Consider the following 11,138-nt stretch of genomic DNA (forward strand, 5'->3'; position numbering starts at 1 on the left):
GCAAACTTTCCAAAAAATTGCTACCAGCAATGAGAAGCTTCCAGTGTTTCGCTGGGGTATGTCAAGATTACCTGGCGCTTTTCATTTAGACCCATTACTTATTACTGACAAAAAAAATGAAGAAAAAATGCTTTGAGGTTTGGACTTTCTGTTTCGCTTCACTTTTGGGGTTGCTTCGCTAACACTGCTTTTGTGCCTGTTGCTTCGGACCCTGCTGCTTCAACTGACAGTAAATCGCTGCATGGTTTCTTTTGCTGTTAATTTCCCCAGGGATGGTGGTAGCGGTGATGGTGGCTTTTCATAGTCTGGTATTGTTGGTCTTCAGTTTGATGCAATTTCATGCTGTGCTGTCATTTCCTGTGTCATGTGCTGTGTTGTGCGACTCGGTGTAAATTAATTAGGGCAAATACGTGCAATTGTTATGTGTTCAGTGAGTCTTTTGTTTGTTTTGTTATAACCTGGCTCAGGGAGGCTATTTTGTCTCTGTGAAACCTGTGCTGTTGAGGCTTACCTGCATAAAGTTGCCCAGTTTGCATCATTGTGGTGCATAGAGTGCAACTGTGTGGTAGAACTGCTCGTCAGATTACACAGAACAGTTTGCAGTTTTCGCCTGCACTTGCACTCTTCTGGGCTCTGCTGTTGTTGTTGCACCCAGTTGTGAAGCTTGAATTTGGGCTTTACCATTGTGTAATTCAAGAAATCAAGCAAGTACTATGGAAGAAAATGCTCACGATTACACCAGGCGGTTTAATTGCAGGCAGACAGTTTCATATCAGTCTCAAAAGCCACCAGGACTCCATTATCGAGTCTTGTCGTTTTCCCAAAAGTGTTGTGCTTGGTGTCCGAGGAAATATCTCTGGATCGGGCTACCTTTATTAGTGCCAGTCTCAGACTTTTTTGAATGTTTTCTCCATTTTCTTCCAAAACACCATATCAGCATTTTTTTTTTTATGTCTGTGTGTCTGTTTTAAACTCAAAGTGCATTGTTGTTGACTTCAGGTTCCGTAGTTCACAACTGTAGATGTGTGTTTAACAAAAGTTGAACGAGCTTTGAAAAGTATGATCTTTTAGTTATAACCAACATTCAGCTTTAGTGTTAGTTTTTTTTTTCTTTCCTTTGTTATGTTTCTTGGGGTGTTTAAGTTAGACCGATGCACATATCTTGTAAACTATCAGATGCATGCTAGGTGTACGGCATTATCAGTGCTAGGTAAGAGTTTCTATATTTTAAGGCTATGCTACTAACACTGCAGTGCAAGCAGTTATAGTTCTAACAAAGGTTGATTTTGTGACCAGAGAACAACAAAACGGCCAAATTCAAACCGACTCTACTACTGCAGATATGGGCAGTCAAATGTCGGTTGTAGCTGTTGAGGGATGGAGCATAAGTGAAAGAAGCACAGATTGTTTCTGAGTTTATTCGGACAGCAAATACAGTTGTTTATGGGTTGACAAAGAGCAGTTACAAATGCCTAATGGGGTGTCAGCCATTTTGTCAGATTGTCATTTTACATATCACCAAAGCAGCGTTCCACTTGTGGAATTCTACATGTGGAATCCCACATGTTGCTCCTTTATTTGTGTTCTTACAAAATTGACGTGCTTTAACACAAAATATAGCTGGGGATGCTGCTACAGCCCGACTGGAGTGACGAAGCGATGAATTCTTAAATAGTTGGACTTTATCTGGCTTTTAATTGCCCGCACTTATGCTCATTTGTCTTTATTCGTGATGTATGTCTTGTGAAATGCTCTGCAGTTGCCGACTTAGTTTTTAGGACTACCCCGAAAATTTTAGCGTTGTGCTAGAACTGTCTAGCAACATATCGGTACTTTTTGTGGTCTTGATTTTCCAGACTGCTTGATTTCTGGATGTTGTTATCATTTCTACCAGGTCCGAAAAATTTGTCGTTGACTGTTTGATATTGTGGTACCTAGCAGTCATGTGGAGTCTCAGCCTTTCGGCAGGGTCCGATAATTCTGTTGGAATGCAACGTGAGCGTGCTAAATGCTGGGCTTCTTTTTTGTGTCGTTGTGTTGATAAAAAAAAAGTGTATAGCTGCGTTCCTGCCTTGACTCGCCACTTTCGCTGATCTGTTTGAAGCTATTCCTGTGCCAGCAGAGACCAGGCTTGCTCTCTGATCATGCGCACTCAACTCTTCCTCCCACATTGCTTTCATGGACGTAGAACAGACATTGCGGGACTTGCAGAGTTTCTGTTCTGAGAATGATGGCTTCCATATTTAGGTTTATTTTTTTATGGCTTTTATTTTTCTCTACCTCTACAAGCACTGCACCAATTTGCACTAACATTCTAATTTATGTTGCTTTCTTCTTGGGCAAAAATCTTGTTCAGTTCACACACCACTTCTTTACTACATTTATTTCTCATTTGTGTTTATTTGTTAAGCCAAACTGCATGCAAACTTCATTACCTATTGCAATCTTCCATATGTTTAACACGGGCTTTTTACCCTAAACGACAGCTTGTGGAGAGCAGCAGATGAGAGGCAGAAGTGGACAAAAACTAACAAGGGGTCACTGCCCCTTCCAGCCATACACAAAAAGATAGTTTTTTTTTTACTTGGTGTATGCAAAAAAAGTGGTTGGCAATTTTAAACGGTATTTTTGCATTTGCTTGCCCCCTTTTTTAAGCTTTGGCTGATGGACTAACTGAACATGAAGGTAGACCAATAATGAGCGATTTCTTGACCCACGGGTTCTCCTGTCAGTTATGGCCGTTTGTCACTTGTCCTGCATGTGCAGTTTTAACTGCAAGATCAAAAAACCTATTAGTCCAACAGTATGCCTTACTGGCATGCATTTTTGGGGTCTGGCATGCTTCGTAGGATAGTAATTCATTTCTTATGCATGCGCAATCTAAAAGCCTACGTTAACTCTACCCAAGGTGTTTAGTTGATGTTTTTCTTTTTCTATCTTCGTGCATGTGAAAAAGGTCTTTTTTTTTTAATCAGTTCTCCCCTTGTGCCGCAAGTTTTCTATCATTGATCCTGAACCCTCCTTCAGCTGTGCCCCAGCTATCCATAACTTTTAATAGCTCTGCTGCCTGCTCACTTCAATGTGAAATTGAGATGTGGTAATGAAATTGTAACTTGCTTGTACTGCCGATAAGCTTTGTCTGAGTGGCTTCTATTTTGTTTACATCAACGGGAAATATGTTAGGTATTGCAAGGCAAGGTCTTCGAACTCCTCAATAGAAATATTTTCGTTCTTGCCTCCCTCCCTTCATTTTCTGTCTCTCACCTTTTTTCAATATCTAAACCGAGCATGCCGAAGAGCTTTGAACCATTCGATAAAGCAACCTTTGTAGAAGGTTAAATTTGGTACTATGCTTTAATTCACAAGTGATAATGTTTCACACATTTTTCTTTCTGTTGTTTACATTTTTCTTCTTCTTCTTCTTTTTTTTTTTTTTTTTTTCTTCTTGTCTACTTGCCTGACCAGATGGTTTCAACAAATGGAATTGTCATTCATGGAAATTGCATTTTTTACCTTCAAAAAGAAACCATTAATGTAAGAGCTGGAAGAAAAACTGTATTCCTGCCTTTCGTCCAGGTTGTTTGGTTCTCTATAAGGAGTGAGAAGTACGTTCTCAAAGCAAGCTGAATGCAATGTCCATCTTATGACAAGCTTATTCTCATGCTTACTGGCTTTGTTTACAATGAAAGCCACATGGAAAGCTTGGTGTTAGAATCCCCATCCCCGCTTTGCTTTTGTGTTCTACAGCTTGGGAACATGCAAAGCTGGCGATTTACGTGGAAGCCTTAACACTTAGTTTGAGCTGAGAAACAGCTGTGCTGTTTGTAACTTCTCGCGTCAGAATTACTGATCACTGATTACTGATTACTGAATACACTGTCATTAATGTGTACCTGCAGGGGCTGTTGTTTTGCTTTGAGAGCTGCCACATCGCATCCGGAACTTCATCTTTATCGCAATGAATTTTTAACGCAGCGTGAAATGTCGTAAATAATAAGGGCTTGCGTTCGGGCTAGTTGGTATTCCATAATGTTTATGTTAAGTGCACAAAAACACACGGACACGGTTTAGCGCTTGTCCTTGTCTTCTGTGTCCGTGTGTTTTTGTGCGCTTAAAGATGAACATTGTGGTAAAGAATGATGCAGAATGAGTGCTGACTCTCAACTTCTCAAGGTCCTCATTTAAAGGAATATTACAAATACTAAGGTAAACAAATGTTGCGTGTCAAGGCATAAGGGCAGAAGAAACAACAGCATATTACAAATACTAAGGTAAACAAATGTTGCGTGTCAAGGCATAAGGGCAGAAGAAACAACAGTATGAGTTAATTTATTTTTCTCATGAAAGTAGGGTCACTATCTAGTGGAGTTGCGGTGGGTGCGCAGACTGACAGCGGAAACGTGTCATTTATTTGAAATACGGGGTATGCTTCCATACCTGTTTATTTGATTTGGATGCTTTATGATGTCTGTTTCCAAGATGCTGGCATGCAGCCGTACGTGCCATTCATCACTGAAACCGATGTGATCACCAAGCATCTTAACCAACTAAACCAGCAAATAATTGAACCATACCAAGTATTTAAAATGAATGACATTTCTGCCGTCTAGCTGTGTAACCGCCACAAAAGGAAGCCACATTTTTTTACTGCACTAGATTGTCACCGTGCTTTTATCGGCACAGTTAACTCGTCTTGTTTTTCTGCTATTACGCATTGACATGTGCCACTTGTTTCTTAGTATTTATCCTCTGTTCTACCCTGTTCTTTAACAAATAGCTTCAGTTGAGGCTATCTGCTTTCCATGTGTAGCTCTTTGCCGCATTGTCCTATCATCAGAACTGTGTTAAAACTGAATGTGCAAAAACTTGCCCAACTTGCTACCATTCCTCAGCTCTTTGCTAGGCACGTGTTTACAATTTTCTACTACGTACATATGCTCTAGGCCTTTATCGCTTACGTTAGTGCATAGTGCACACAATTTTGAGTGCCGCTTGCAGCCTCAATGCGTACATCAGGCATAGCTCCTCCTTCTGACCTGGAGCGAAAGATTGTTTCGGTACACTTTACTCATTGCAAGGGCAATATCTTCAGGGGTTCCTTGCTTCAGTCCACACACAGCCTTGCGCAAACGCCCGCACGCTTTGCTTTCAAGTTGCAGCGACCTCTCGCCACTGTGTATGTCAGCTTGCTTTCTCTCTCTCTCTCCCCCCTTGCTCCTCCTGTGCACGCTTGCCCCCCTCCAGGTCCCCTGTCCCCGTCCTGCCTGCTGATGCCTCCCCCTCCCCCTCGGGAGCCTCCCCCAGCCCCCAAGGGGGCGGGGCTCCCTCGGCGACCCCCCGACTACAACGTGGCTGCCCAGATGGCGGCTCGAAGCCGTCAGGCGCAGCGGCTGCACAGGGTCCGCAGCCAAGAGGTGGTCGTGGCGGCCGCGGCTGCACCGCCGGGCTATGCTTGCGAAGTGGCCGGCCCCGATCTGGCCACCGAGCAGGACGTTGACGAGGAGGGTAGGTGGGGCCCCTCTACGGGACGTTGTCACGGGGTGCACACCTGGTGTCGGTGGGGCTGGCAGCATGTACATGTGAGAGGGCCACGTGAGGGGGGTTGTGAGAGGCAGTCTGTTCTTGTGCAACTCCTCTTTCTGTTGGATTTTTTTTTTCTTCTCACAGTCTCTGGTGTTGGATGGGGGTCTAGTTTTATTGCGCAGTGTCTTGTGATACTAAATAAAAGGGTCTGAGGACTGGCAAGCTGCTTGCTTCAAGAGCACTGTTTGTACAGTTGTGCACCGTCAGTGTCGCAGAACTGCCACATCATATCAGATGAAGAATTTGGTGCCAAATGAGAGCCATTGAGCGGTAGTGGGAGCCCCAACCTGTTATTTGTGGGTCAAGGGCTAATAACTGCTTTTGGCTGGGAGGGAGGAGGGAGGGGAGGGGGTGGGGGCATTTTAGAGCATAGCTTCAGCGTACCATCACAGGATTGGCATTGTCATACTGGTGTTGCAACAGTAAATGCGCTTCTTCAAAGAAATCTTTTAGAGAAACGCTGGCGTGATTGTACTTAAAATTTGCACGAAGGTTGCATTTTGTGGGCTTTTTTTTTTTTTTTTCTTTTTTTCAAGTATAATACAGGCAACAGCAATGGCCTGGATTTGTTCCTGAGAGAAACCTGTTTTTCCCTATCGGCACCCCTTGGGTGTTTTTTGCACGCATCTGCAATAAAAGTTAATCCTGCTAGCTGTTCTCCTACGGCGAAAACTGGTTTCTAACTGATTACAAAAAAACCCCACCACTGCTACCGCCTGTTATTTTAAACAAAAAAGGACTGCAAATTGTGATCTTGCAAAATTGCAATCTGAAAGATGCTGCAGTTTAAAACTGAAAATTGTTTAGAGGCACTCGGTTATTGTTGCAGCACCCTGTATTACAAATAGACAGTGACTGTGCTAGATGATGTTCTCTTCTTTTTTCTTTTTTCTTTTTTGCCCACTTTTGATTGAAGTAAAGTCTTGTTGGGACTTGCAAGAGCGGTAGCTTGGGCGAGTTGATAGTGCATTGCAGGGGTGAGAAGCGCAAACTAACACTCCACAACCTTTGTTGGTACACTTGACCACCACACGTTTGTCAGCCGGTTAGTGCAACAGAGGCCACTGATATCAAAAGCTGTTTTGTGGTTTACTTGGAAGAACTATATATTCGACCAAAGGGAGTGAGAACAGACTTGTTTATTGCCATGCTTACACAAGCCTTCTAGTATCATCGTGTGGCCAAAAAATACTTGGCTCCTTTCTTGTGTCTAGGAAAAATGAGATAAACAGCGGCAGTGGCCCTTGTAGAGTGAGCGTGCATGTACAATTTTAAGTTTTATTTGTTGTTCCAATTGTCTACGCACTTTGCACTAGCCTTAAGCACTGGATGTTACGGAGAAAAGGTTCAAGTTTGGCCTCATTATGGTGTGCATTGCATGTGACTGTGCACTCAATGGCATGTCAGGGTGGTGTCTTTGAACAGTTTGTGTTGTGACTGTTCTTCTCGGCAGCGGTGTTGGTCTTTTTCGTGGTGTGTTTTTCAGCGTTGCATGCGTCTTTGTGGGTCTGCCTGTCTTGCAGTTCATTGCATGCCTGCCTCATTGTACACATCCTTGGCACGCTTCCTGTCCTGCTGTTTGTGCCGCCTGTCATTTTGTTTCTGTTGGGGCATTAATACTTGTACTTTATCGTGGATTTTGTCTATGTCTTGAAGTGTTGAGGAAATGGTTTAAACAGTGTGGCCAGGTTGTCCAAAGAAAGTTTCACACTGGATATGGACTTTAATATTAGTGGAGCCAACGCAGTAAGAAAATTAAAATTGGAATTAAATTCCAATTGGAATTGGAATTGAATGCCTTAAATGCCAACTTCCCCAAAATTTCACCTTGTCCAAATTTATTTTGACGCACAGTTCACCAAACCAACTGGGATATGACTGGTAGCCATGTGAGACGCTTTATTAATCAGTTAGAAGTGTTTGTATCAGTTCTGTAGCAAACAACGCTGCACCTGCCGCCAGGTCGCACAATCAGCTGAGGAGCGGAAGTGACATTCCAGTCGGCCGAATGCTTGGTCCACTGGCCAGGAGAACTGCTTGAGCTCCACTAGGACACGCTTCTCCTAGGGCACACGGCAGGTTTTCAATGCTGGTTGACCAGCCGGCCGCTCCCTCGCTGGCGATAATGGCTCTGCCGCGTTTAATTCAAAAACCGCAGATTTCTTTTTTTCTTTTTCTAGTTACTTGTGACATGCATGCGGGTATTTCAGCTGTCATATTTTGTATCTTGCAGTCTTTTTAGGCAGACTATACGGAAATGTGATTGAATTGTGGGGTTTAATCTGCCGACACTACACAGGCGATGAGGCACGCCGTAGTGGAGGGCTCCGGATTAATTTTGACTTCCTGGGGATCTTTAACATGCGCCAAAATCTCGATCACATGGGCGTTTTTGCTTTTCGCATCCATCAGAAAAGCGGCCACCGCAGCCGGGAATCGAACCCACGTCCTTGGGCTCAGCAGTACAACACCATAGCCATTGAGCCACTGCTTATTTAGTGCAATTGGCCATTAATTCTCATTTATCGTCTTTACTGGGCACCAGCAAACAGTCAGTTGTGGTATTTCAGATAAACAGCAAAATTAGTGACCTGAATGGGCTTCAAAATTTTGTTCAAAGATGTGGTGTTATGACATTGCTTCCAGCCCAGTTTTTCCTTCTGTCAGCTTGAGTATGTTGCGGCATTCGTGCTAAAATGGCAGTGTTAGTTATGCAACCTTGTAAGCCATGAATTAGCTCTAGGAAAACGTTAGAACGCATGTGCTGACAATGTCAAGCCTTCTTTTTATTACTTTACTGGCCCAACTAAGACTTATAGACAGAAGTTATGTTTCCGTCGTGAGAATTCCTGTGGCTAGCTAATCCTTTATTGCTACAATTGCTAGCTCCCGAGATATAAAGGCCAAAGAGGTTTTTATAACCTCCATAAAGCTGATGTTGGCGCTCAGGCTTTGCACTGATCAATTTTTGTGCTTGACATGCGACATGTGCCCCATGAGCCCTGTTTGTGCTGCACACCTCTGACTCTCTCCCCACTCCGTCTGTGTGCAGATGAGGATGAAACGCAGGTGTCTGCCGTGTGATCTCTCGTGGTGCAAGGTGAAACCAGGCCACACTCAATGCGGAGGAGCGAGCAACTGGCTGCCAGTGGTAATGGAAAAAGCATTTCATGGGGGCCACTAGTCTACTACAGATGTGAACACGGAGGTTCAAGCTGCACTGCCCCTGAGTGGTGGTGGTGTGTGCGCGCGCGTGTGGGAGACAGTTTCTGCAAGAAAAGACTGCGCTTTCTTTCGCCTCCTCCCCTCCCGCTTCTCTGCTTTGTGTTCTCGCCTCCTTTATTTGAAGGGGATGTGGATTCGTCGTTGTCTTTAGGCTGTTCAGTGTGTCCTTCTGCCTCGCATTTTGCGGCAGTACCTCGTTTAAAATGTGCACTTTGAGCCGAGCAAAGGAGTACCCGTTTGCTTTTCGTAAGTGTGCACAAGAAGGCAAACTTGGAAGAGGAAGGTATAAAACAACAACCAAAGATCTAGTGATGTGTACAAATAATTTTTACATATTAATGTGTAACGTTTATTGCACCGTGTTTGAGAACCTACTCCCCTTGCACATTGTTTGTAGCATATTGTCGTGACAGCCTTTTATAAATGGGCTTAAACTCGCTCGTTTTTGTGGCAACAAGACACCTTGTGTTGTACCTTATTCTTGCCCTGAGATTCGGACGTCTGGAGAGGGCAGGCAGTGTAATGTAAGAGTTTTGTACATAAGGCGAGATGCTTTGTTTCGCAATTCACGTATCGATGAAAACACTGGTTCCATTTTAGTGTTTCTGGTTTAGTATGTTCTGTGCACCTCCATACTCTTTTCTTTGCTTCTTGCCAGCTCAGCCGGGCTGTTCTCTTGATGGCTGTACCTTGCGGCTTGTTTTAGTCCTTTCTTTTTTGCTTCTTGAACCAGTTGTGTTTTGTGGTAATAAGGTACACAACCGGCTTCTTTTATGAAAAGCTTGATAATGTGCAGGCCACGTGTAGTTTGAATTGTGATGTATGAACAACTAATGCTGCTGTCATGTCAGCTGCCAGAAATGTAAGCCTGTTTGCATTCCAGGCTTTTTTACCTTGCATTTGAAATGACTGCTGCCAGGTGACTGTGTGCCAGCTTTCAAGTACTTGTATTGCATCAGTCGCATGCTTTTTTTGAACAGAGTTCTTGACATTGTGACGTCATCCCGAGTTTAATTTGTGGTGCCGCCCATGATGTCAAACTGTAATGTGAAGTGAGAGTTTGCCTGCTGTGCACATTTGAAGGTGTCAAGTTGAGTTTGTGCTTTTAGAGGCCGGAAGACGCGAAAGCTGGTTGACGAACAAAGGAGAAATCTTTTAGCCGCAGATATCTGCTGGCATGCAGTGCTTTTAGAATGTCTATTCTCAGTTATCACCACCTTCCATTTCCCGTTTTGTCAGTTATTTGTCGCTCTAGCATCAGTATTATTATTTGTCTGAACCTACCCCTCAGGAACCAGTTAGTGCCCAAAATGCTACGACATTTTTTTTGTGCTGTTGTAAACCTGCATTTAAGACGTCCCTCGTTGTCAAGGGGAGCACATGCGATCAGTTCAGCAGCGGTTACGCAGAATTCATTTTCTGTTTTTCCGTCTACTTAAAGCAAGAGGATTTTTTGTTTTGTTTTGTTTTGGCAGCGTGTTGCCTCACTGAAGTTCTCAAAAAAATAAGAAATTTGGGCGTCTCCGTGTTGTCTCCTAACGTCTTGTGCACACTGCTGCCTCATCACTTTTGTAACAACATTGTTCTTTTCCCTCCCCAAGATATTTTTGTACTGCCAACAAGAACTTCTATGGTCATGTAAAGAAGGCAGAGACAAACAGATCTGTTGTATAGTGGTCATATCAGAGCTGTACATAGGTAAGACAAAGTCCATAATAAATATGGAAATGCTTTCAAAGTCTCGTTCATTTGCTACCTCTAGACACACTCTCTTTTTTTTCGCTGCGAAGAAAGCTGCTTCAAAAATTTCATATGCCTCCTTGAGCAACTTTGCGAGGAATACATTCGATGTGGGGCTTCAGCTGCAGAAGCAGTCACTAGACACACAAAGAAGTAGAGGTGAGAGATTTTTATTATGGGCTGTAGCTTGCAAGGGCTGTTATTTTGTTCTTCTACAAATGGGCTGGCATGCTGTAATTTCTGCATTGTTGTCATTTTACGAGTTGCACTGCAAATATGTTGAAGCATCCATTATATTCGTTCAACACTTGTGGCTCCAAGAACAGCTAGTGAATCAGTTTCAGCAATATAATTGCTCACTAGGTGCTGTATACAACATCACACATTAGACTACCTGTCTACCACAGGTCTCCAGTCTTGTACTGTTCGGACCAAAATACAAAATCACATATGTCTATGGTGGCTGCTTTTTCAGTTGGAGCGAAAAGCAGAAACTCCTGTGTGCTGAGATTTTAGCACAAGTTAAAGATGCCTAGGTGGTCATAACTAACCCGGAGCCGTCCAATATGGTGCGCCTCGTACTTAGCCCA

The 11,138-nt window shown here is 43.5% G+C and overlaps 1 protein-coding gene across 3 annotated transcripts in view; it reads left to right on the forward strand.

Annotated features, from left to right (window-relative positions):
* Positions 1-10,546, forward strand: part of LOC144140082 (rap guanine nucleotide exchange factor 2-like) — a 133,830-nt gene extending 123,284 nt beyond the window's left edge. For 2 of the 3 annotated variants that reach the window (XM_077672274.1, XM_077672278.1), the window contains exons 23-24: positions 5,245-5,505; positions 8,636-10,546. In XM_077672274.1, the coding sequence (XP_077528400.1) occupies positions 5,245-5,505; positions 8,636-8,667 (293 nt within the window). In that variant the 3' untranslated portion in view covers positions 8,668-10,546. The remainder of the gene's footprint in view (positions 1-5,244; positions 5,506-8,635) is intronic. The other variant, XM_077672280.1, reaches the window with a different exon arrangement.
* Positions 10,547-11,138: the final 592 nt, after the last annotated feature.

This window comes from Haemaphysalis longicornis, unplaced genomic scaffold (assembly GCF_048455015.1).
Source record: "Haemaphysalis longicornis isolate Haplotype H1 unplaced genomic scaffold, Haemaphysalis longicornis Haplotype H1 scaffold_1, whole genome shotgun sequence".
Classification (NCBI taxonomy): Eukaryota; Metazoa; Arthropoda; class Arachnida; order Ixodida; family Ixodidae; genus Haemaphysalis; species Haemaphysalis longicornis.